The sequence below is a fragment of the Tenrec ecaudatus genome, chromosome 4 (genome assembly GCF_050624435.1).
Source record: "Tenrec ecaudatus isolate mTenEca1 chromosome 4, mTenEca1.hap1, whole genome shotgun sequence".
In the NCBI taxonomy this organism is placed as follows: Eukaryota; Metazoa; Chordata; class Mammalia; order Afrosoricida; family Tenrecidae; genus Tenrec; species Tenrec ecaudatus.
Window position 1 is genome coordinate 177328901 of NC_134533.1, and position 25647 is coordinate 177354547.

At 49.0% G+C, this 25647-nt stretch overlaps 1 protein-coding gene across 1 annotated transcript in view; it reads right to left on the reverse strand.

Moving 5' to 3' along the window:
* Window positions 1-250: 250 nt before the first annotated feature.
* TRIM71 (tripartite motif containing 71) overlaps window positions 251-25647 on the reverse strand; it is a 67488-nt gene continuing 42091 nt past the window's right edge. Inside the window, exons 2-4 of the mRNA XM_075548935.1 lie at window positions 18505-18672; window positions 8198-8332; window positions 251-1702 (exon numbers count right to left, since the gene is read on the reverse strand). Coding sequence (XP_075405050.1) covers window positions 251-1702; window positions 8198-8332; window positions 18505-18672 — 1755 coding nt within the window. The remainder of the gene's footprint in view (window positions 1703-8197; window positions 8333-18504; window positions 18673-25647) is intronic.

Consider the following 25647-nt stretch of genomic DNA (forward strand, 5'->3'; position numbering starts at 1 on the left):
GTAGGACGTCGGCAACCTTTTCTTGTTCTCCTCTTTTAAAAAAATAAAAAAGAGAGAAAAGAAAGAAAATTTCCCTGAGACAGTTTCTTTTTTGAAATTCAAAGAGAGAGCATGTAAGCCAGAGTGAGCGAGAGCGAGAGAGCGAGAGAGAGGGAGAGGCGCGAGTGAGCGCGCGCACACACACACACACACACACACACACACACACACACACACACACCCCCCAGACAGAGAAGCCTAGCAGACGAGATTAGAAGATGAGGATTCGATTGTTGCCGAAATCCACCACGACGATCATCCCGTCGGGGGTGACGGCGATGCCTGAGGGGCGGTCCATCTGCCCGAAGCCGCTGCCCTGGGCGCCAAACTTGCACAGGAAGCTGCCGTTGGACTCGAACATCTGCACGCGGTGGTTCCTGGAGTCGGCCACGACGATGCGCCCTTCCTGGTCTACAGCCACACCCTGTGGGCGCAGGAACTGCCCGTTGCCCGTACCCTCCGAGCCCAGGAAGCGTGCAGACTGGCAGTCGGGGTGGATGACGAGAAGGCGATGGTTGTTGAAGTCGGTGACCACCAAGTGGCCCTCGTGGTTGAAGGCCACCCCTCGGGGTGAGTCAAAGTGCTTCCAGAGCGCCCCCTCGAAGCCATACTTATTCAGGAAAACGCCGTCAGGCCCGAACAGCTGGATGCGGTGGTTCCGAGTGTCTGAGACCAGGATCTTACCCTCAGAACTCACTGCCACATCCCAAGGGTAGTTGAACTGCCCGTTCTTGGTTCCTTTCTCGCCGAACTTGAGGAGGAACTGACCCTCGAAGGTGAAGATCTGGATGCGATGATTGTCCTTGTCAGCCACCACGATCCTACGTGAGGCGTCACAGGCCACCCCGGCTGGCCGGTCAAACTGCCCGGGTCGGGAGCCCAGGGCACCAAACTTGTGGTGGAAGGCACCGCAGGGCTTGAACACCTGGATGCGGTTGTTGCTGCGGTCGGCGACGACGATGTAGCCCTCCTTGTCCACACTCACGCCCCACGGACGGCAGAGCTTGCCATCGCTGTCGCCCTCGCTGCCGAAACTCAGGCCCGGAAGCCCAATGCCCACGTGGCTGCGGCCCGACTTGACCACCACCTTGAAGGGGCTGTTTTCGATGTGCTGATTGCACGTGGTCACGGACACCAGGTGCTCCCCCTCCAGCTGGGGCCGGTAGCTCACCATGTATGTCCCGTTCTGCTGATCGCTCACCTCCGCCCCGAACAGATTGCCATCGGGGCCCAGGACCACAGCGGACATCAGGTCGCCTCCGGAGAGGCGGGGCTCCCCGTCGTGGTCGTAGCCAATGACCGTGAAGGAGGCCACCTTTCCCTGGAGGGCCCGCTTGAGGCCGTCCCCTGTGGCCTTGGTAAGCGGTGCGAAGGCCCCACTGCTGACGAAGCCAAAGGATTTGATGGCGAGGTAGAGGGCCTGGTCAGGGGGTGTGAACATGATACGGTCGTCTTCCTGGGGCTGCAGGAAGCTCCGCACGGTCTTCAGCTCCTGCACCTGGGCCAGCATGCGGTCTCGGGCCAGCAGGATGTCCAGCGCCCGCCCCTCTTCCAGGACCTGCTGGACTGCACTGATGGTACTCTCTAGCTTGTTGAGGTTCTGCCGCAGCTTCTCCACCTGCAGGTACAGAGACTTGGCTTTCACCTGGCGGATCTTCTCTACCTGAAGAGAAAGGAGGGAGAAGAGAAACGGGGACACACAGCAGCTTAGAACCAAGCACAGACAAAATGCATGTAACCCAAATCTAGTCAGAGGACTGATCTTGATTACAGTCCACAAAAGATAACCGAGCTAAACTCTTTAAATATGTCAAAATAAAACCAGCAAAGACAAACAGAGGTCCAGAATAAAGGAAGTAAAGAGCTAGGAGAACTGCAGGCAAGGCGTAATCCTGGATTGGATCCTGTCCTGGGAAGTTTGGAAAACAGCTATTACAAAATGGAGAACTGATAATATTTAACTATGGACTATGGATCAGATACAAGAATTTAATCCATATTAGATTTCTTGATTTGATTGTGACAGTGCCCTGGCTGATAGGAAGTAAACAATGAAATTCATAGAGGTGAAGGGGTCCAACTTAAGTCTCAAATGATACACATGCTAACGTAAATATATCCGAGAGCAAATGAGCTATGTTGGAATCTGGACAAAGGGTATTATAAAGTTCTTCCTATTGATCCTGCAACTGTTCTTTTGAGGCTTAAAAACAAAATTTTAAAAGTTAAAATCCAGTTAAGCTCCTTCGTGCTATTGGAGATAAGAGGTATGACCAATACATACAGGTATGATCCATATCTTCGTTGAGCTTACATTGAAGAATAACAGGTTATTAAACAAGCAAACACAGAAACACCTTAAGACAAAGCTTGTGTCTTGCAGGAATGGAGACCATAAGGGTCCAATAAGAAAAGATAACACAGACCCAGAGGTGTACCCGCCTTCTACTCTAAAACTCAAGAGCAGAGGAGGGAGGGGATGGGAGGACTGGTAGGGAGTGACCAAGGGCAAGGTAACTGAGAGGAATTACTGAAACCAGAATGAAGGCTGAACATGGTAGTGGGACGGGAGGAAAGAGAAAGGAAATAGAGGAAAGGAGTAGGAGGCAAAGTGCATACAGAAAAGCCTAAATCCAGACATGTACATATGTAAATATATTTATGATTATGGGAGAAATAGACTTATGTGCATATATTTATAGGTTCAGTAGTAGGGTAGCAGATGGACACTGGGCCTCCGCACGCACATTCCCTCAATACAATAGCACCTCGCCCAGCTAAACGGTCATTGCATGATACCCACCTTCCCGACATGATCACTCTAGACAGACGTGTGCTTAAGCAAATGTGGTAAAGAAAGCTGATGGTGCCCGGCTATCAAATAGATATAGCGTCTGGGGTCTTAAAGGCTTGAAGGCAAACAAGCGGCCAGCTAGCTCAGAAGCAACAAAGCCCACAGAGAAGAAGCATACAGCCCAAGCGAATACAAGGTGTTGAACGGACCAGATAGCAGACACCAGGGAACAAAAACCATTATTGTGTGATCACCTTTCTCACATAAACGCTGAAGACGAAGATGTGCATAAGCAAGTGTGGTGAAGAAGGCTGATGGTGCCTAGCTACTGAGAGATATAGCGTCTGGGGACTTAAAGCCTTGAAAGCAAACAAGCGGCCATCTAGCCCAGAAGCAACAAAGCCCACACGGAAGCAGCACACCAACATGGGTGATCGTGAAGGGCAGAGGAGACCAGGTCTCAAACAACAAAGGCAGGGCTGGTGGTGGGAATCACATCACCATGAATGAGGGGGAGTGCGTGATGGGGACCCAATGCCCATCTGTAGACAGCTAGACACCCTTCCAGAGGGGTAGTGGGGAGGAGATGAGTCACTCAGGGTTCAGTGTAGCAACAATGAAACTAAAAACCTTCCTCTAGTTCTTGAACGCTTCCTCCCCTCCCAATTATCATGACCCCAATTCTACCTTGTGGACCCGGTTATACCAGAGGATGTACAGAGGTGAAGTAGGGATCTGGAAACACAGGGAATCTAGGATGGATGAACCCCTCAACACCAGCGGTGGGACTGGCGACACCGGGTGGGAAGTGGGTGTAGAAAGGGAGACCCGATCTTGGAGATCTATGTGTAACCTCCTCTCTGGGAGATGGGCAGTGTGAGGGTCGGTGAGGGGAGATGCCGGGCAGTGTAAGATAAGATAAAATAATTATTTATAAACTATTAAAGGAGCAGGTGGAAGGGGAGAGCAGGGAGGGAGGGGAAAAAAAAAGGAAACCGAGCTGATTCCAGGAATCCAAGTGGAAGGCGAATTTTGAGAATGACGAGTGTAATGAATGTATAAGGGTGCTTTGCTCAATTGATGTATGTATGGATTGTGATAAGAGTTGTATAAGCCCCAATAAAGATTTATTAAATTAAAACAAACAAAAAAACCCAAAAACAAAACTCAAGAGCAAAAAGGAAAGGCACAGGGAACCTGAGATTGACAGGTGCTCTCAGTCAGAGGATATAGGGATGTCGAGTCATAAAAATCCCAGCAAGGCTTCTGTGTTGGTTGAGTGGACACTTAAGAGAAGGTTTTCAGTGGCAGTTCAGGTTGCCAGTACTCTTTGCCCCCATGCCCTGTGCCCGCCTGGCTTGTGTCATGGACAGACTCAAAGGACGGTTCCAACATGGGTACAATGTTGCACTAACTCAGGACCCCAGGAAGGCACATCAGCATTTCAAAGTATAAAGCAGTGGTGACTGGCATGACAACAGCTAGCAGGACTGTATTCCACATGGAAGGGAACCTCGGGCAGGTCCATCCCTGTGGATCAGTCAGTAGGTTAGCACCGGGAAGGTCACAGAAGCCTGATGGAACAGGGTACACCCTCTATCCCTTTTTTGAGGTGAGGGGGGAAGATAATCTTTTATCATCTTTTGGCCAAGAATGTCTCCATGAGCCCAAAGGAAAGAAACGGGGAGCTTTAAACCAAGATACCGCCCCTCCAAGCCCTTGCCTAGTAAAGGAGTCCAGACTGACCTGATGTGTATTTATTACATCCAGACACCCACAACCCCTGAGTCTTCCAGATCTAAAGCCCCCAACTCCTAGGCCCTAAACCAACTAAGAAGCTGCCAAGTTTGGGCTAGGGGTATTTAGAAACACACACTTTTAATATAAGATGCCGTGATACATACATTGGGAGCCTGATCTGGCAATATCACCCTTGTATCTTTACGTCCCCGGGGACATTATTTGGGGAATGGGCACTTTGCCTGGCCAATCAAACCGCCTACTTGCATTACATAAGGCAAGCCCACTCTTCAGGGAACAAGCCACGGCTATTTCAAGTTACTCTGCAGATGGCCGTGGTTTCTGCATGCTGTGGTGGCCTGAAAGAAAGCTTCGTCTCACACAGGGGCAGCTCCTGTTGTGCTCCCTGTATCATTGTGGTTGTTAGATTCGGACAGCAAAACCAGGGTCCCTGTGTTCCAAGAACAGAAATGCCCATGAGGGCTTGTGGGCTGTCCTCACCCACAAGACTGTAGAGGTGCTGCTTGGTAAATGAGGACTCCATCCTTGTGCTGAAGCCCACGTGTGTCCAGTAACAGGGTAAGAGAACAGAAAAATGTATCTAATAGAGGTGTGGAGACAGAGACCTGCAAAAAGGCTTGACTGGGAGGGTGTTTTTGTTTGTTTTTTAAATTAAGAGAGATCCCCCCCCCCCAAAATGTGAGGTGAGGTTTCCTAGCAAAGGCAGGATCCTGGGACTGGGCTGTGCCCAGGTGAACATTTCTGCCTTGGAATTCTCTGAGAGTGACTGTCTTGGGCACGGACAAACAATGCCTCTCCTGCTAAACAGGCTTCTCCCTAAAAGTGAAAAACTTGATCTTTACCGAGAAGACAGGAGTGTGCCGCCCAGGAGGAGAGCTAGGTGCGGTCTACAGACACTCGCGCACACAAAGGCCCTTTCATCAGCGGATCCAGAAGAGCCCGTTTGTGGCAGAGTTCGCCAGAGCTCTCAAGGTGGTAAGAAGGGGAGCCCTCTCGTCGTTGTAATTAACATTGGTGGGTGGCACGTGAGGAAACAGATCATGGGGACATTCGAGTGTCTGCCAGCAGCACTGGACCCACATCTGTGCTCAAACACTATGAGCTAAACCCAGGACGACTCTCAAGGACGCTTTTCTGCAACAGGTAGCTAAACAACTCAACATGTTCCTTGACTTTGGCTAAGACAGAAAAAGTCAAAAGGGCCCAAAGAGAGCCAAATAAAAGCCATGCAAAACCCAATGTAACTTTTCAGAGGAGCTTTTGAAAACAAAACACAACGCAGAAAAATTCTGACTCGTAGAACTGCCCCTGTGGGTCTCTGAGACTGTACAGAGTTTTAGGAACAGAGGTGGTGGTTTCGAACCGCTGATCTGGCGCTTAGCAGTCCAATGCAGACTCAGTGGGATCAACTGCCCTGAGGGGACCAGTCCTGCCGCGTGACATCGAAGACAGAGTTGAACGACGCCTGGCCCGGCTTCAGAGAAGCTGGACGGTGGGAGTTGGCTGCCCAAACCCGCTCTTGATATGTATTTGGACTTGTTTGATTGGCCTTGCCGTAATTATTTGGAGTGCTTTTGGGCAAGATTCTAAAAAAGTTTATCCTCTTCCCACGGTTTTCCCCTTTCCTTATCTTGGTTACCGCAAAGGGGGCAGAATATGGCATCCCCCTCCAGGAAATAACCCAAAGAGAAATACAGTTCCTGGCCTTGATTTACCTTATACAGGGGCTTACAATGAAAATGGCATAAGAATAGTTAACAAAGAAAGGTGTACAAGTTCCTTTTAGTAGTTGAAGTTTTATGGAACAGTTAGCAAGAAGAAGGCCTCCGTGATGTTTGAAGTCCACTGAAGCAAAGCTACCTATTGTGAGGCAACTCACACCTTGGTACAGAAAGACTTTAGGGGTTTAATTATGGGAACTTAGTGGAAGAGTAAGAACAAGAAATGAAAGCCATAGAACAGCCTAAGAAAGAACAGAAAGAACAGTCAAAGCCTATCAAGTCATTTTTTATAATGAAATGTATTAATGCTTTATTGATTTCATAGTTAGCACAACGCGCCCTCGGTGGATGAAGTGTGCTCAGTTATTGTTAGAAGGTTTATGTCTATCACCCTTGTAAGAGAAAGTTTTAGTTTCAAGATGTACTAATTTTTAACCACGAATCATGATGTGATTGATGTAACTTGTCACAGTCTTGCGGCCTGAGAATTTCCTAATGTATGATCTCAGGCCATAAGCTTTAAGCCAAGAAAAAGAATATGTAAGTTGAAGTTTTGCATGAATAAAATTGGAGCAGTCACCACAACCTTTGAATTGTGTAATTTCTGTCTCCCACGTGTTGAAGCCTTACCCACCTAGTGGGGGACCCAAACCGCTGCGGCTGGACCGGGAAGCCCTGTGTGTGCTCACTTCACTCTTTACCGCGATACAAGTCTTTTCTCTCCCTCCTAGCAGCTGATGGTCTCAAACTGCTGGCCTTGCATTTAGCAGCCAGCTTGTGACCTCTACGCCACCAGGGGACCCTCCTGAGAACACCTCCTGGCCCTGGCCCAGTAATAGGGGGATCTGAAGACGCTAGTAGTTACCATTACAGTCCCACAGAATTGGGAGATCGAATCACAGCCCACTTTGTAAAACCAGTCATGTTTAAAACACAGAAACCACCCACGTCCCCTTCTTTCAGGTGCACTCCTGACTCGTGGTGGCAGAATTCCACAGGGCTCTAAAGGAAATGCCATTTTAGAGGCTTTCTTTAAGGGGCCCTCTTTGGCTGTGACACCACGCTGGGGTCCAAACAAAAACAGAACCCCGCACACAGATCCTGAGTCCACCGGGCAGGGCCATCTTCGTCCATGCTTTTTGTCCCTACGATCCTCCTCCTCCTCCGGAGCAGGTCGGTCTTAGCACCGACCTTTCCACTCACAGCCCACTTGGAACTCACCGCACCATCGGCGTGTGGTCTTCATCAAAAGAAGGCTTTTGCCGTCTACCACGGGCATCATGCCTCAGAAGAGGCATGCCTGGTAACGGCCCCCACACTGGGCCCCGGGCCCTCCTTTTCCGAAACGGAGATGCGAAAGGAAAAGGTCGGGATGGTGCCCTGCACCCTGGTGGGGCCGAGCAGTGCTCCCCTTCAGCTGATGTTCCCTCGGCAGCACACCAGCGAGCCTGCTTACCGCCCTCTCAGCCCAGGCAGCAGGAAGAAGGGGCACACACGCTACCCTGACAAGCAGGACACCAGCATTCCACAAGAGGTCAGGAAGTGGAGCCAGCCAAGATATCACAAAGAAGGATGTGTCCTACCAGCCTGCATTGCTAACGACAGTTTTGATGGTACGTGCCTCTTCTCTGCTGTTTTTGACAACGTACAATAAAAGGTGAGACGTGGAGGTGCCCGCCACATCTGAAAAGTGTTCGTGTGTGTGTGTGTGTGTTAGAGGGGTACAGGTGGGACGCGGGACCTCGGGATAATAGCAAGGGTTGTAAACGTGGAGCTTGTGCCCAGGGCTGTGGACCATGGTCCTGAAGGGTCCTGCCACAGTGCACAGGGAGGATGCCTTGAGGGCGCAGGGAGGGGAAAGACACGTGGGTCCCACAGTTACCTTCCACAGCAGCTCGCATTCCCGCTCCTCCAGAGCCTTCTTATGCCTCGCGGTCACGGCTTTGATCTCCGACTGCACCACCTTGGTCTTTATCTCCACCTGTTCTGCCATGGCCTGGGCCTGGTCGATGCTCAGCTGAAACACCAAGAACAATCTCAGGGCATTAGGAGAAACAGGACACATCTATCATGGGTTCTGGCATTTGTCGGATTTTTAACAGAAGGGGGCGCTGGATGGAATGTCTTTAGTTGTGCAATGGCACCTACACTGTGAGGTGTCAGAACAATTAAGAGATGCCCTGAAACAGCATCTCAGCCAGCTGAAAATGGGGGTTAAGTATCAGGTGTGAAATGTGTACCTCAGGGCACAAAGAGCAGTTAATGAACTACCTGCACCTGGGGGAAACCTTTGCCAGCAGGTAGAGCACATGAGGTGAACGAACTGCGGGGGTTGGGGGAGGGTGTTAGTCCATCATCAGGGCACTTGTACCACAGCTCATCCCAGCTAGAGCCACCATCAAGTGCACCCTGGGAATATCTTCTGAGCCACCTAGGAAACCTCGCCCTGTGGTCAGGGACCACCTGACTCACCACACCCACCACACCCCGGAGCCTCTACCACCATCGCTAATAAATCAGCTGGTTTAATCAGACATATTATTGTTCATAAAAAATTAATCCAGACAGAAGGGTTGGTGGTTTCCATTAATATTACATGATATGGCTTGAAAAGCCACAAGGATTCTCTATGAGACGCTGGGCATTAAATCAGGACTCCTGCTGCCGGTGGCACAACAGGTGCTGAAGCATTTGACCAAAATAGGTCAGGCTTCGGGGAAAGGGGGTTGGGAGCTAACTGGTAAGGTACCCAACCATCTGGCTTGTCCTGGACTAAGGGTTTCTGTGCTGTGTTTAACACCAAGACAAGGCAGTCCTGGGAAAGCACAGATGGGGCTGCCCCCGAATTCAAATCCTAGCGGCATCTGCTACAGGCTGTATGGCCTTGATATGTCCCTGAGCCTCTCCAGCCTTGGGAAAGGGCAATCTTAAGGGAAACTCTAGGCGATTCCCAGAAAGAGCTGAATACAGAGCCGGGCACAGAGCTAATCGCTGTTGTTAATGACGTTCAGCTGACAGACACCTGGAAGAAAAGCTCAACTGCCCTTGCCCCTCATTCCACAGGACTCTGTTACACCAGAAGCTTCGCCACCAGGGCTACCAAGGATTCCGGCCCCGACTTCCCCAATGCTGTGCAACACCTCCAGAGCCGACTTCCCAAAGAAAGCACCACACACCAAGATCACCCTGCAGACCAGTCTCCCAAAGTGGGAGACACTGTTCCCTGGGAGGCACTGGCATGACCCAGGGGGCTGCCAAAGCAGATGCACACACTTTAACCTGGGCTAGAGGACACACAAATAATTGGGGGAGAGGGGGGGCGTGCCGCGCAGATATAATTTCTTTTCTGAAAATGGCACAGTAGGCCAAGTAAGTTTGGGAACCTAGGTCCTAGACCAGGGAAGATGTATAAACTTCAGAGAGCCAAGTCCTAGCTCCCACAATTATCTTAAAATTTAAATATTTTAATTTTATTTAAAAGCCACATGAACATACCGAAAAAGCAGTCAGATGGCCCCAGGGCCACCATTTGCCAACCCCTGGCCTAGATGAACACAACTGTCAACTTTCAGCCCCATTGGATTTGCCTCATGTGGATACCACATCCCAAAATCATAAGGTGAATGGCTAGGTCTGCTCCGTTCTTGACTTAGGGTATATTCTCCATACCTTGTCGCTCACTGCCTGGGCTCCACTGATCACCTTGAAGAGGGTGGACAGGCCACATCCACTGTGGGCTCAACTCGATAGGCTCTCTGTGCCTCACCTGATCTGTGCAGACTAGAACTCTGCTCCATAAGGCTTTCCACCTGAACCCAGGAAGTGGAGCGCCAGGCCTTTCGAGTGAACCTCCAGCTTTTCCATGAGAAGGGTGTGTTAGCCAATGACACCCCCACGGGGCTCCTATGGGTGACGCGCTCTGAGCCAAGCCTGTGATGCCCAAGGACCCACTGAGTTCACCCACGCTAGTTGGGCTCCTGTTGGTGGCTCACAGACTCTGTCACTGAATCCTTCGTTTCCAAATTCTCTAATTCCAACACCTACCTCTCATTTCCTTCCTGGAGCTAGAAAGCTGCTGACACCCTCCCATGATGATTTACTTTGTTTTTTGTCTTTACAAGTCATCCCTACCACCATTTACACGTATGCTAACCACATCCAGTGGAAGCGAAGAAAGTTGCCCTGCTCCGTAGCCATCTGGGTTGTAGCAATAAAAATCTACAAATTTTGAAATGTGTAAATCTGACCCTGGCACTGGGCAGCCAACGAATTTGATGTAGCTCGATTATCTATCGATTACACAAAAGATTAAAAAATTAGAATGGGGGAGGGGGAAAAAAGGAAACCGAGCTGATTCCAGGAACCCAAGTGGAAGGCGAATTTTGAGAATGACGAGGGCAACGAATGTATATGGGTGCTTTGCTCAATTGATGTATGTATGGATTGTGATAGGAGTTGTATGAGCCCCAATAAAAAGATTTATTAATTTAAAAATAATAAAATAAAATGAATTCAAGGGGAAAAACTTAGAATAACCAATTAGCCATGCGAGTGGGCATATAAGCAGGCATCATCCTGGGGCTGATGATTTTCAAGTGTCTCAGGATTCGGAGAAAGGGGTACCTCTCTAGATAGATGGGCAGAGAGAATGGAATGGTCGCGGGGTTGAAGTGAAGGTGAGACTATTCTAGAAAGCAATAAAAGCGATCACATTTAGAGGAACTATAATGAGCAACTGAGGTGCCTCTCGTGACTTGCTTTGCTTTGCGGTGGTGATTCTAAAGGCTCTCCCAAGTGTGAGCTCTTTCTTTTTTTAAAAAGAGAAATTGTAATGAATTCAGGGATTTCCTTCTAAGTTTTTGTTTTTTTCTTGACTTGGGGCGCAAAGTTAAAAACTGACAACTCATGAGTGGCCACAACACTGTCCCCAGTACATCATACACTGGACAAAACCCAAATAGACACTGGAGAGATGAGGGGTTTGCAACAGGTGTGTGGGAAAACAGTCTAATCCTTTCCCAGTTGAACACTCACTCTCGCTTACGTCTCTCCACCCAGAAAGCACTGACTGGAAGGAAGTGTTCACCAAACACGCCAACCACCTGGAAGACCAGAGGTGCTTAGGTTGACGTGCGTTCACAGGGAGGCTAACAGACTGCATGCTGTTCAGGTGGGTCTAAGAGAGGAGCTGGTATAAATCTCCAGCTTGCTGGCACTGACACAAACGCAGAAACCTGACCGCTGGAGTTATTCTGGGTCCAGAAGCCAGTGGAGAGGGGCGGATAGTCTCTGCTGCGTCTCTCGGGAGAGTGCATTATCCCCACTATGAAGGGGGAGCCAACAAATACCCCCAGTCACAGCAGGAGATCAGCTCCTACATGTTGTTTTTTTCCTGGACAAAAGAGAGCGGATGGAAATTAAAATGCAAGATCCCAGGGAGCAGAGTCCAGATACTGCAAACACCACTGATATTCACGTTGAAAGCAATGCAGTTTGAGGTTTTAAATGCACCTGCGGATTCGGTGCAACAGCATCTTTGACTTTCGGGATGTGTTACTCCATTCAAGGAGGGGACAAGACACACACACACACACACACACACACTCTCTCTCTCTCCCTATTCAAGGAGGGGGTAGGACACACACCAAACACACTCCATTCAAGGGAGGGGGGGGTGGGACACACCATACACACACACAGTCAGTCAGCATCCCCAGTCTCTCCGTCCAAAGAGAAGAACTGAAAAGGCAGTGAAGTAGGGTTTTCCATATGGGATGTTCCAAGCCTCCCTTCCCCTTCTCTTGGATTGGAGACAGGGAGGGAAGATCCATCGCTCTTTTCCTTGTGAGAACAGGAAGAGATCTCTATTTATGCCCAGCGCTTGCTCTCTCCACTTTGGACTAACAAAGGCCATGTTCAGTATCAAGAATGAATGAATGGCTGCCTTGGAGAGCAGGGCAGAGCTAAGGGGCTGACTGTTGGCACCATGGTTAAGTCCCTGGATTCCTGAAGCTGGAGCCATCCATATTCTACCGGGTTACTTGACACTATTCACTCTCTTTCCATCACTTGCAACCAAGAACCCTAATTAAAGCTCCATGGGAAAACTTTACTTCAGTTCATGGATCCTTGCAATGGTCTCTCTGAGGTGGGGTGGGGTGTGTGTAGAGTGGTGGTGGGGGTTGTGTGTGTGTGTGTGTGTGTGTGTAGGGGTGGGGGGGGGTTGTGTAGGGAGCGGAGATGACCACCAGCTTTTGATTTGGATCAACATTCCTGTACCATACAGACCAACTTAGAAGCTTTTGTTTTGGTTTTTCTCTCAGGAAACTGTGTGACACTCCTATTTCACAAGGCTGCTCTGCATACAAAAGTGTATTTCAGTGCTTGCCCATTAGACAAACAAAACCATTAATTTTTACTGATAGAGGATGTGGGGGAGGGGCAACGACAACTCTGCTGAGACCTGAGATCATGGGCAAAGGAACTCAAATACACACAAGCCTTCACATATGTTCACGCCTGTACTTTGGGCGGGTGGTGTTGGATGCTCCTGTTGGGTCAAGGTACTTAAGCTCTCGAGAGACGAGCATTAGCTGCGGCTCTGTCCCATCATGGTAAACGGGAATTAAAAGGATGGAAATACCAGATCTATCAACGTTTAAAAACAAAAGAGAGACGACCAATGTCCAGAATCACATAGCTAGACTTACAAAGTTTTACGTAACTATGCTAACTTGTGAACGCATGGCTTTCATGTTGTGTCAATATAGTTCTCTAAAGATGAAGAAAGAGTGCCAACGCCACTTACTTGCATCCCTGGAGAAGGCAACTTAGAAGCACGTCCAATACACACCGCTGGTTGTTTACAACATTCACTTTGAATGCTATCGCTACGATCAACTTACTACTACTATCTGAAGAAGAGGAACAGAGCTGTTTGAGTCTATGGCATTGTGTTTGCAGGGGACATGCTCATTAGACCGGGTTTTGGTCAACACACATCAAGAAAAGTTATCCAACACTTTCTGTGCATGGTGAGGGGGACGTGGTCTGCTCAAATTGCTTAAACTCACAGTGGGAAGGTGGGAAATGCAGCAACTCTTGGCCTTTCGGTGACTGCTTAATATCCAAACATTGTGGGGGAGCATGAAGGCTTTTTGTTTCAATAGAGATGAACACATTGAGTGTTTAAGCTATTGTTTAGAGTGGCAGAAGAAGGTCTCTACTAAGTATCACAAGAGCCAACTTCTGAAATGTTAAAAATCCAAACTATGACAGGGGATCACTGGGTGCTTGGGTTAGAGAGAAGATGTATTAACAGAAAGGACAAGAAAACACTAGGAGAGGGATGTTTACAATCTTGATTGTGGTATGATTTCAAGTACCCTTTAAATGGGTGTGGGTCATTGTATATAAACTTTAACCTACATGAAACCAATATACTTCAGTTCCAACCATAGTAAAACACCACCACCAAAAATCAATATTAATATTTGGTCTGTTTCCTTGCAATTTTTGTTGTGTGCGTTTGCACTGATTCGGGTAATTATTTTCTGAGCAACTTCACAGTGTGTTTTCACACGCACTGTAGGAACGTCGATTGTGTAAACTTGAGTCTATTTGGCTCACTAAAACACTGTGTAGGGCGGCTTCTGAGACTGTGAATCTTTATGAGCACAGCCCAACACCCAGGCCACCAAGTGCCACCAGGGCTCCTTGTTCAAATGGTACTAAGACTTCATGGCATCAACTCAGAGAGACCAGATAGGACAGAGAAGAGCTGCCTCTGTGGGGTTTCAGAACTGTAACTCTTTACAGGTGCTGCAGGAGCGGCTGGTGGTCTTGCAGGTGACAGGCACAATGCCTAGCCTCCAGTGCCACCAGGGCTCCTGCAAACCCTTGTCTCCTGTGGCTGGCCTTTCACAAGGGTGCGATCACTGTCCACCTCCTTCCAGCATGCAGAACGTGGCTATGGGAGTGTCCCAAAAGGGGGCATTGTCTTAGTATGAGTTAAAGATAGGAATGTTTTTGAAAGCATGCTCTTAGATCTATAAAAAAAGAAAACTGTACCAAATTGATTTCACAAGAATAAAATGACTTAGCGTCATTTTAAGTTGTGTTGCCAGAGGTTAACTAGAAATAGCTCTATTTTCTCTTTGCAAGATGTGGTCATGGCTTCCATTCCTTTAGCGTATTTTATTTAAGTATGATGACTTAAACCCATTCCTTCTTTCTACCTACCTCATCACCACATATTTTGCTTGATGTCCTTTTAACTACATTATATTTCAAGCCAAATAAATCCTACATCCAGGTTATGTATTACAAATAAAAGTGTGTTTATTTGGAAGTATAATTAATAAACTTTTAAAACCAGATGACGTGCTGCTTTGAAAAATTCTGTAACAATGGGACCAAATGGGAAAAAAAAACAAACAAACACAAAAACACCTAGGACTTTCTGAGACCAATGCATGGTGGCCGTGTCTCTCAGATCTACCCCAAAGTCTGTGAAGCTTCTACCAAATGAGGGGGGGGGAGAGAGAATCATTCAAACAAGGTGTATCAGAGTCTGAGAGACAGGACTGGTTAGTTTTGTCACGGTGCTGGGTGTCAAGGGAGCCATTTCAGAAACAGGAAGAGGGAATAGGCCGCCAATAGAGCAGTCTCGCAATCCCTGTCTGTGTGAAGTGTCACCAGCAGCAGAGTCAGCAGAAGTTACAGCACCAAGACCTTCAGATGAAGGTTAAAGGTTGCCCCACAGAATAGGATTATCTTTCACAAATCAACACTGCCTGGTCCTGTGCGATCCCCGTGATGGTTTCCGATAGGACCCTTGTGACCTCGGCACGCCCTCCCTGACCCAACGGCTTCTCTTGGAATCTCAGGGTTAACTCCGTCAGCGAGCCTCTGTTTCCCACCAATGCTCAGGACCTTCTGTACTCTTTCAAAGAGGTCTTCTGAGCCCCCGCATCGCTGGGCTTTGAAGAAATTCCTGTCTCATCAACGATCCGTTAAAAATCTTCACACAGAAAAAGGTATCCAATCCTCAGATCACTGGCAGAATGTACATTTTTAAAGAATGCTCACACGCGGTGGAACAAATGGTTTAAGCACACCAATCTCACCCAGAGGTGGTGTGCAATTTATTTCCAACTGCACACATCTGGACACCGTGGCTGGTAACTAACTGACAACCAAGTCACCTAGGTGTACAAAAAAACTCTGCCACGGAAGGCCATTGCCATTCAACTCATAGCAACCCTGTAGGGCAGGACGGAATTGTCCCTTTGAGTTCCCGAGGCTGTAACGCTATAGGAAGGAGCAGAAAGCCCGGCCTTTCTCCCTTGGTTTCTAACTTTCGGTTGGCAGCCCAACGGGTCATCACTACCATCCTCACGAGGGCTCCTCCCATCTAGGTATGTAAAACACTGAGCCTCTCTCCTAACCCCCATTACTCTCCTTCCTCCTGGTTAGTCCCCCATAGGAGCTGGATCTAGTATTCAGACTCCGGCTTATAAACAACTAAGTAGATAGAATGTCGCTGCTGAGCCAATGCTTAGTTCTTGTCCAGTGTGCCCTAACGGCAGACTGCAGCACATGTGGACAGGATTTCAGACACATCCTCTGACCCTCTCATTCTCTCTCTTCCTTCCACTAAAAAAGGTGGGATTTTCCTGAGATTGCATTGTTTTGACCACAGATCACTCCAGCAAATCACTCCCCGTAGCTTCCCCTCCCTTGTGTGGATGCTCCCAAGAAGCACAGCGGTAGCTGTGACAGGCCCTGTGACAGGACTCGTGATTCTGGCGCATGCTTTAAAGGCCCACACAAGATCTCAAGCTCGCAGGTGTCGGTGGCGCTCACACCTCGGTGAACCTTTGAATCACCAGGGGTGCTGTAGAAATACTGCCTTGCAGGTTACAGCCCAGAATCAACTGGATCCCACAATGCAGCACTTCAGCTTCCCGGGAGATGCAGCATGCAGGCAGGTCAGGTTGAGCACCAGAAGACTCTTACAGGCGTGAAGCCACTTGGCAGGTCCTAGTATCTTATTCCACAGTAAAACAGAAGGCATAGAAACCAGTTTGTCCCTGGAAGGACCTGACCACCAAGACAGAGAGCCTGGGCAGAGCATATCCCAGACCCAGACAGAGATACCCAGTACCCGAAGGAACCACAGGTGCAAGCGCACACTGGAGGGAGAGACAAGGGCCTTCTTGCAGACTCAGCAGAGAGAGTGTATTATTTCCCCTGGAGCTGGCGCCATCAATTTGGACGTCTAGGACCCCTGAATTACAAGCGTAGATTTGCTTATGAGTGCCACTAGATACCCAGAGAATCGGACAACATTCAACGTGGGCGGAGACTAGAAAAACAAGCGCGTAGTGTTACTAGCAAATAGGAACCTAGAGATCACGGAAGGCAGTCCAAAGAAACGAGCAACTGGTCCAAGAAGATGGCATAAATGTGGACTCTGGTTCCCAGAACAGGAGCATCGGGGAACCACTGACTCAAGAGGAACAGAACATTCCTTCCCTGCAGGTACATGAGTGTTACCAAGGGGCCAGTTTAACTTTTTCTTTACCCTTTAGGGCAGGTGATCTCCAGACTCTACAATCTTTCCCTGCCCCCTCCTCAAAAAGCTTATTTTTCACTGAATTTCTTTATGTATATGCTCTAGACCAGTGGTTCTCAGCCTTCCTAGTGCCACGGCTCTTTAATACAGTTCCTCATGTTGTGGTGACCACCCCCACACACACATACACCATAAAATAACTGTTATTTTGCTACTGTTATGAATCGACCCCCAAAGGGGTCCAGACCAGCAGGTTGAGAACCACTGCTCTAGATCTTACCTAACAGCTGAAAATGGGTTTCTTACACAATTTCTGCTGGACCCTCAGCAGTCTTTCTTACAACACGGGGACAGGGGTGAATGGCATGTCTTAATTTTGTTTTACTAAAACCTTGTTCCCCCTAGCAATTAGTGTAAAAAAAACAACAACAACCAAAAACAACATCAATTCAAGCACACAACTTAAAGAGTCCCAATCATGTGAACGGCTAAGCTGCTAATTTAAAACATGGTAGTTTGAGGTCAACCCCGTCACTGTGAGGCTGTAGATCTGCTTCTGTAAAGATGGCAGCCAAGCACACCTTCTGGGGCAGTTCTACTCTGTCACATGCGGTCACTATTTGTCAGAGGCAATGTCAGAGCATCTCACGTCACATCTCACATGAGAGAGGGAAGAGGAGCTCTCTGGGAGGAGCAATGGAATAATGCACTAAGCTGCTAACCAAAAGATTACAGCTACGAGTCCACCCAGTAGTGCACCTGGGACGAACCCCCTGGTAATCTACTCCCCAAAATGAGCCACAGAAAACCCGCACACGACTGACTTGATGCTGGGTCCTAAGAAGACTCTGCTTATGCCCTCACTGACCCCACCTAAGAGAGCAGGGCATAAGTAGTAAGAGGTCTAAATTAACAGAACATGACTTTTTAAATCACTATTACTACACAGTGAAGAGCCAAGATTCTGAATTTTACGTGCCCTTTTTGGCTCACTGATTTCTGCAACTACCGAAATCTTTGGAAAGGAGTCTTCAGTGCTTTCTGCCAGTCTAACTGGCAAATGCTGGCATCCACAGATTGGGGGAGGGGAACGACACTGAGTGGGGCTGAAACAGGTGATGACAGTTCCCAATGTGTGTGTGCAGACTTCTCACAAACCCTGAATAGCTTCAGCAACATACCTGAGTAATGGGGTTCACAGATTCCTAGTTCTGACAACTGCTAAGAAGATGCCCACCACTCAAGAGATTGTGCTAGATGAGAATGTCCACAGAGCTCATATGGCTCTCGGTTCTCTCTCTCACACACGAGTCTGCTCAAGACTCCTGACACTCTTATCTACAGGGAAGGGCAGGGTTGTTATGCATGAAAACCCTGTTGCCATTGAGTCCAGTCCACTGGCTGGTGACACCCCCCCCCCCCACCATGGGTTGGAGCAGAGAACTGTGCTCTCCAGTTTTCTGTGGATGGTTTTTAGGAAGTACATCTCCAGTTCTTTCTCCAGAGACACCCCTGGGTGGGTTGGAATCGCTAATCTTTCAGTTAGCCAGCAGCCGACCCTTTGGTGCCAGGAAAATGATGCAATTGGGGCAGAGGTGGGGAGGGCTAACCTGGATTGCCTGGCGGCCCTGCTGGGCATCAGCCAGCAGCTGGATGGTGATTGCTCGAGAGTCCTGCAGCGCCTCCTGGAGGTAGATGAAGCTGTGGCCTCCATGCCGACCCATCGTGCACTCCCGACAGATGGGCACTGAGCAAGTGTCGCAGTACAGGTGCAGCACCTGGGGCCAGAGGGGACAGACATTAGTGAGATTTTCACGGCGGAGGGAGAAAAAGCATAAGAGCCAGTGGCACCCTGAATCTCAGTACCCCCCCCCCCTAAAAAGCACGTACCAACCAGCACCTTTCGCCGGAGAGGGAGCAGATGAATAACGGCAGGCCTACTCCCTCCCACTCACTGCCTTCTGCCCCAAACCGTGGGGGAAACTCCCACAGGCCGCTGGGTCTCATTCAGAACCATCACCGGGCAGACTTCAAAGGCAAACATGAAATACAAACCACCCTCCTGGCAGGAGAGCCTTCCCCTCATCTCGGATTAACTCCCCAGGAAACTGGCGAGATTATGTTTCTCTAGTCTGAGATTGTGGCCCGCAGAAAACAATATGCCAGTGCCAGGTAAGGCTTCTCACGCCACCCCAGTCTTTGGGTGTGAGAAGCCAGGTTAAGAGCCAGTATGAAGCACTGTCCCAGAGAAGAGTAGTGTGGTGCCGAGCATGCTCTTCACAGGCACTGAAGCCAACGTGGGCTTAAGCTTCTGGAACGAAGGCAATGAGCTAGGAGTAAGGTCAGCCGAAGCTCCTTGGCTTTCTTCTTCCTGCCAAGTAATTCCAAGGAGTTGATTCTGGGAGGCAGCCAGTGCTGACAGAATGGCTTTATGTGATGTTATATGTTTCCCCAGGGCTCTGCATGCTGGCAGGGGGGAGGGGGGCACGACTGGCTGGCACGAGCTCCACCTGCTGATAAATGAGGAACTCTTGAAAGCTTCTTGGCACAGAAACTGGGCCAGTGTCATCGCTGGATCCCCCTCCAACGCACAGGGAACTTAGCAAGGTCTCTGTAAATGTTTGCTGGATTGCTTTCAAGGGCAGAGCTTAAATTCGCCTCAGGTACACCTGGGTGTGAGGGAGGCCAGCCAACAGGCAACAGGCAGGGAAAGCTAGGTCCAAGGGGAATTCTTTCACATACACAAAGACGAACTTAATCCCCAGATGAAGACAAGGGGCTGGGGCGTACTCAGGGCCACACAGCTAGCAAGGACCAAGCAGGACCGACAACCTGCGCGCCTGGTGAAGAGCTGTTTCTAGCATGCCCATCATCCCAAGGACCCCGATCTGAATTCCCCACAATATTGCTTTCGTGCACAGCGCCCCAACTGTTGTGGCTCAGGATGTGAGGCTCAATCGGGGTGAGGAGGTTCCGTGAGGAACAGAAAGGAGCATCCTGGACTGACCCGAGTGGCAAACTGAGACAGAGACAGGGGAGAGGGGCTGCTGACTGCCCTGAACAGAAAGACATGAGAACACGATTGGGAGGGGAGGGGGCAGTGTGAGAATGTCCTCAAGGCTACCGATTTTATTAACTGACCAAATCTAAGCATTCGTTTTTCATTAGGAAATGCACTCCCAGACAGCTGCTCAGTGAGTGACTAGTGTGGACAGGTAGGGTTTGTAATCCAGTGTAATTTAGACTGCTCCTATGCAACCTTTGGATTCTGAAGCCGCGTGTGAACGTGTGCCCCTTCATTTGCGACCTCAGATGGAGTAAGGCAATGCCGCCTGTGTTAGTCTGTAACACTGCAGTCCTCCCCCAGCACGCGTGGCACACAGACACGAATTGGTCACTGGAATTGTGCCTTCTTCATTCAAGGCCAGGGCTCAGCCACAGAGAAATGAGCTCAGTCCCCTTGTAGATTGAGAACAAACTTAACTATTAACCAAAGAGCTGGATAAATTGAGATGCCTCCCCTTTCACAGAGCGGTGGTACAGGCATTCCTATTAGGCTCGACAGCCTCCTCTCTGCTTCCCTTGGCGCTTTTCCATCGGTGAGGGGATTGCTCCTGTGCTAAGCGGGAAAACCTTCCACGGAAAGGCTGCTTTCAAAGGCCAGGGAGCCGAGCCCACTACTACATCTGTCTTAGGTAGCTGCAACATAAGTAACAACAGAAATACCACATGGGGGTGGCTTTGTTTAACACACTTACTTCCTTCAAGGGGTCAGAAGCCCAGAGTCAGAGTGCTGGCTCCTGGGGGAAGGGTCTCTCTCCTTGTGTGGGATTTGGGGGAAGCTCCACTGCTGGTTACTTCTATTCCAGTAGTCCTTGAAGACTGCCCCTGACATCAATCTTTCACCCTCTCTCTAAGGTAATTTCCTTGGCACCGCCATGCAGGGGGGGGGGGGCGCATGGTTCCATAACATAACAAAAAGGTGATTCCCAGGTGCAATCACATCCACCATCATTTCAATCCACCGACAGGGTCTTCACTAGGTACCCTACACCTCTTCCACTCTGAACCCCAGCAGTCCCTATCTACCAGAGCATCAGGAACAGAGGAGGTGCCGGAAGTGCAACTGCTGGGAAGAGCAGTGATTTCTCTGGGCTAAGGTTAAAACATCGATAACTAACCTTAAAATACTGAACCTGGATGCTGTTGGGCACACAAACCTTACGCACGCATGCGGTATTTCAGGTAGGCTATAAAGGAGACCACAAAGGGGACACCCAAAAAAGGCATCCTGGTCAGAATTACAAGGGCAACAGCCAGGATCACTATCTGCTCAGCCCGCATGGCCCAGACACCTCTGTAAAGGGCACAAGGGTCTTTGCAGGCAATCTCTTGTGGAACCAAGTCCATAGTGGTTTCAGAAGGGCGGGGGGGGGGGGTGGGGGGGTGTGCAGTTCTGAGGTTGTGGGTGGGGGGAGAGAAGAAAGCAGAGGCCAGAGTTGATTTTTAAAACAATGATGGGGGGGGTGGGGGAGAAACAACAACAAAACAAAGATGGGTGGGTAAAGCCGGCAAGAAAGCTGACAGCATAATGCATTGGACCCATCTGCTACAAAAGACCTTTCAAGTCTTAAAAAGAAAAAACTTCACTTTGAGGAGCTAAGGTACATCTGGCCCAATTCATGGTCTTTTCCCCTCTTCCCATTCACCTCATATGCAACTGAAAGTGGGGGGGGGGGGGACGGGACAGAAAATTGATGTACTCAAGCTGTGGTGCTAAGCAAAGAAAACGGAATATTCCGTGAGGCTGCCAGGGAACAAAACAAATCAATCTTAGAAGAAATACAACCAGCAAGTGACGCTTCAACTTGCTTCCTCTGGACACCTTGTCATCAGAAAAGGACTCTTCTGTTGTGTAAGAGTCGGCCAGCGGCGAGGACCCGAGAGGCCTCGGTGGTGAAGGACACAACAGCTCCGACAATGGGTCCAAACACCCCCCAGACTCTGCAAACTGCAGGACTAAGCAGGATTCTGTTGGGACAAAAGTAACAACCTCGTGCAGCGTTGGTGGTGTAGGGGCGCACAGCTGCCTTCTACAAGTACCACTTCAATTTTAGGATGGATAAATTGTCTTGTTTTACTTTATAATCCCCAAAACCAACGAGCCCAATTTTATAAACCCGCTGGCTAAATGTGCGATACATTTTGGGAAGATTCCACTTTGCATGTATTGGCTCGATAGTTTCTCTACCTGCAGTTTTCTAAGATGTTGGGGCGGTGGGGGGAGGGGCAAGTGGCAACTACTCCCTAAATGGCTCACAGGGTATTTTAAAGAATAAACTGGGGGCCAGGTTTTCCATTTAATGGGCTATGCTGGGTGAGGGATGAGGTCCCAGGGCAGGAATTCCAGGGCCTGTTCATCAGGGCTTCCCGGGCAGATGCATGGACACGCCCCCCACCCCGCCCTGGCGACAATCAGGCTGCCCCTGCTGAATGGAGCAGGCTTGACCTCTGACCCCGCAAGTGACCACCCTCTTCCCAGCCCCCAGCTTCCAGTAGGCCCCACCCAAGGCCTTCCTCTCCCCAAATTTCTAAAATACCAGGCAGAGACAAAGACCCAGGAATGTGGGCCCAACAGGAAGGGGGTGGGGGGAAGGGGGTAGTTAAAGAGAAAATAAATAAAAACACGGGTGGGGTTACCTCCCGTTTTTTAAAAAATATATGCGTGCGTGTGTTCTTCAGGAATAGTTTTTATACTGCATGTAGTCTAACATGAACACATCACAGAGGCTGCTGCTCAAACGTACAGGTTCGAGACAGCTGACCACATCACCCTGAGGAATGTAAACTGGGGGGCAAGGAGGGGGTAGATGGTCTACCGGCTCTGACTGCCAGAGTACAGATGCAAAGTAAGCTGCCCAAATTACCTTTTAAAACTAAAGTACACTTGACCACTGTAAAACCTTGAAATTTCTACACCTTAAAATGCCTGGGCACCCGCAGAAACGGGGGTGGGGGGAGAAGACAGCAAGGCAAGGAAGCCTCACCTGCCAGCTCCCCCAGGGGCTGAGGATTGGTTTTTAAATGGTACCTTTTGAGAGGTGCATTCTGGCTCAGGAACACAGCTTCCTTTGGTTTGGGGAAACACTGCCCCGTGGTCTAAAGCTGGCAGCCCAGAGGCCCCCTCCTCCTGCGGCTCTGGCCACGTGTGGCCTGGGGGCTGTGGTTTGGGAGGCCCAGGAGGAGCAAAGAAAGGGATCTGGGTCTTCCTTCAATTCACACCAGACCACAGACATCCAAGGCAGCAGGCCAAGGCCAGCAAACAACTCCTGTCTCCAGGGTTGGTTTGAAGAGAGCCAGGATAATTCATGCTTTTTTATTGCTTTTGTACAGATACTTTTCCCCTATCAAAATTCCCTTTTTTAAATGTAAACACCCAAAATGATTCTATAGTCTATGCATATTCAAATTTCCTGAAGACACCCAATGGAGGTGACATTGCACTGGATTTCCCCCCACCCCCACCCCCAATCTTGGAACAGGTTCCAGGTCTCTTCATTTAAAGTTGCCAGTTTTTTTTAAATAGGTGCACGGTATGTTGTCATATCTTATTTAAGCGATACCCTTCCCAACAATATCTAAAGCCATTTTTTCCGATTTCTGAAAGGGGAGAAAAATGAAAATCATAACCGGTGCCGCAGTGAAAACCTTGTTCTTTATACAACTCCACCCCACAAAAGTTCCCACTTGGTAATATTAACTGCTACATTGAATAGGGAATGTGGGGTGGGGGGAGCCCCGCGGGAAACGATGCATTTGAATTGTGGTCCTGGCTAACACTATAGAAAGTACTATGGACTGCCTGAAGAACAAATAAACAGGACAGCCAGAATAGGATGTGTCCCTTAGAGGCAAGGATGGTGAGACTCCATCTCACGTGCTTTGGACATGTTGCCTGGAGACACCAGTCTCTAGGGAAGGACGGACATCAAGCTTGGTAGAGTGGAGGAGCAGGGCAAGAGGAAGGCCCTCGACTACATGGACGGGTGTATTGGCTGCCACGTGGGCTCTAAGAACGATTGAGGAATGGCACAGGCTGGGCAGTGCTTCATTCTGTTGGACACGAAAGCTTGTTATGAGCTGGAATAGGCTAACTGGCACCTAACAGCAACACATTCCTTGATGTCGTCAAGGAGAAGATCTCTCCCTTCAAGTGGGAAGGAGTAGATGTAAGTCAATACTTCCATCCATGAAGGACAAAGGGCAATCAGCACGGCACTTTAACCAAGACCAACATCCACAAACTGGCAGCCATAGCACACCGGTGCGAGGCAGTCATATGCACACAAGCCTACAGCTAAAGGGTTGAGCGCAAGAGACTGAAAGAGGCCCTACATCCTCAGATGGGGGAGGGGGTGGCATTGATTGTAGGGGCACTCCAGAGGATTAAGACTATTCAGGCTGTGTAAAGGGGACACTAAACACCTAAACACACCTAGGAATGCCAGCAGGTATCACACAGTTTCATTCAGTGTGACAAGTACTAGGTTGCTTATACACATGCAGACTCACTTGTCTACCATCGGCTAAGACAAAACGCACAGAAAACCTAAGGTGGTTTCCACATGAGCTGGTGAGCAAAACACCTGAGTGGGCATGACGTGATCTATGAGTTTTACCTGACACGATGTAATGTTGCAGGCATATGAATGGCTGTTTTGAGGTGATGCTACATAAGAAGTATTCGTGTGCTGGATTGACGTGCTCAAATGGATAAATCTGAAGACTAAGAAGGTGTGCATGTGGTCCTGAGGGTTAAAGTAAGAGGTGAGAGATTTAGAACTGGAGCACTGCCTGTCGGGCCAGTGGGCCCATTCCCAGCACAAACAAGCAAATTCACAGCGAGCGAGAGACATGCTTGAGAACATAAAGTGGTGCCACACCTCTGCATAATTTTTATATTACTATACACCAGAAGAGCCATTTTTAGGAACTAAAACCAAACAAAAGGGTACAGATCCTTTCTTCCCATAACTGAATGCTTACATTGAGCCAAGCTAAATTGGGTTAACAGGGGGACAACTCAAATTCTGGCTCACAGTGTGTCCAGATTTAACATTGAAAGTATAAAAATGAGTTCATCCTGGAAGAAAACCATTTCCCCTCCTTAGCTCTTTGAAGATGAAAACCCAGAATTTACCCTGAGGAACACCCAGGATAGTGCTGTCAGCAGTATTGCCCTTGGGAGACCAGAGGGATTCCCTGGGCAGCACAGGGGGGTCCTGCACCCAGCTGGTAACTGAAAGGCTGGCCTCTGCACCCACCCAGAAGGCACTGACAGAGAATGGTCTATCACCTACTTCTGAAAATTCAATCAAGGAAAATCCTACAACTCAAAGGCATTTAGTTTCAACTGTAGGGAAACAATAGAACCCAAGATTTTAATTGCTTGTTTGTATGGTTCAGGGCATTGTGATTGGTTTGTTGTTGTTTGGGAAGTGGTCATCCAGGTGAGCTAATTAAGAAAGGGCCAGTACAACAAATGGACAAATGTGCTTGGCACAATGGATGGATGGACTGTGTTAAGAGTTGTACAATCAATCCCCCAATAAAATGATTTTTTTAAAAGAGGGGGAACACCCCGAAGGGGTGGAGATGGATGGGAATTTTTTAGGGAAAACAAGCACACAGAAAGACCAGCAATTCCCACTCTGTCAAGTGAGTATCTCCCATGAGTCTTTGTGAAACCAGGA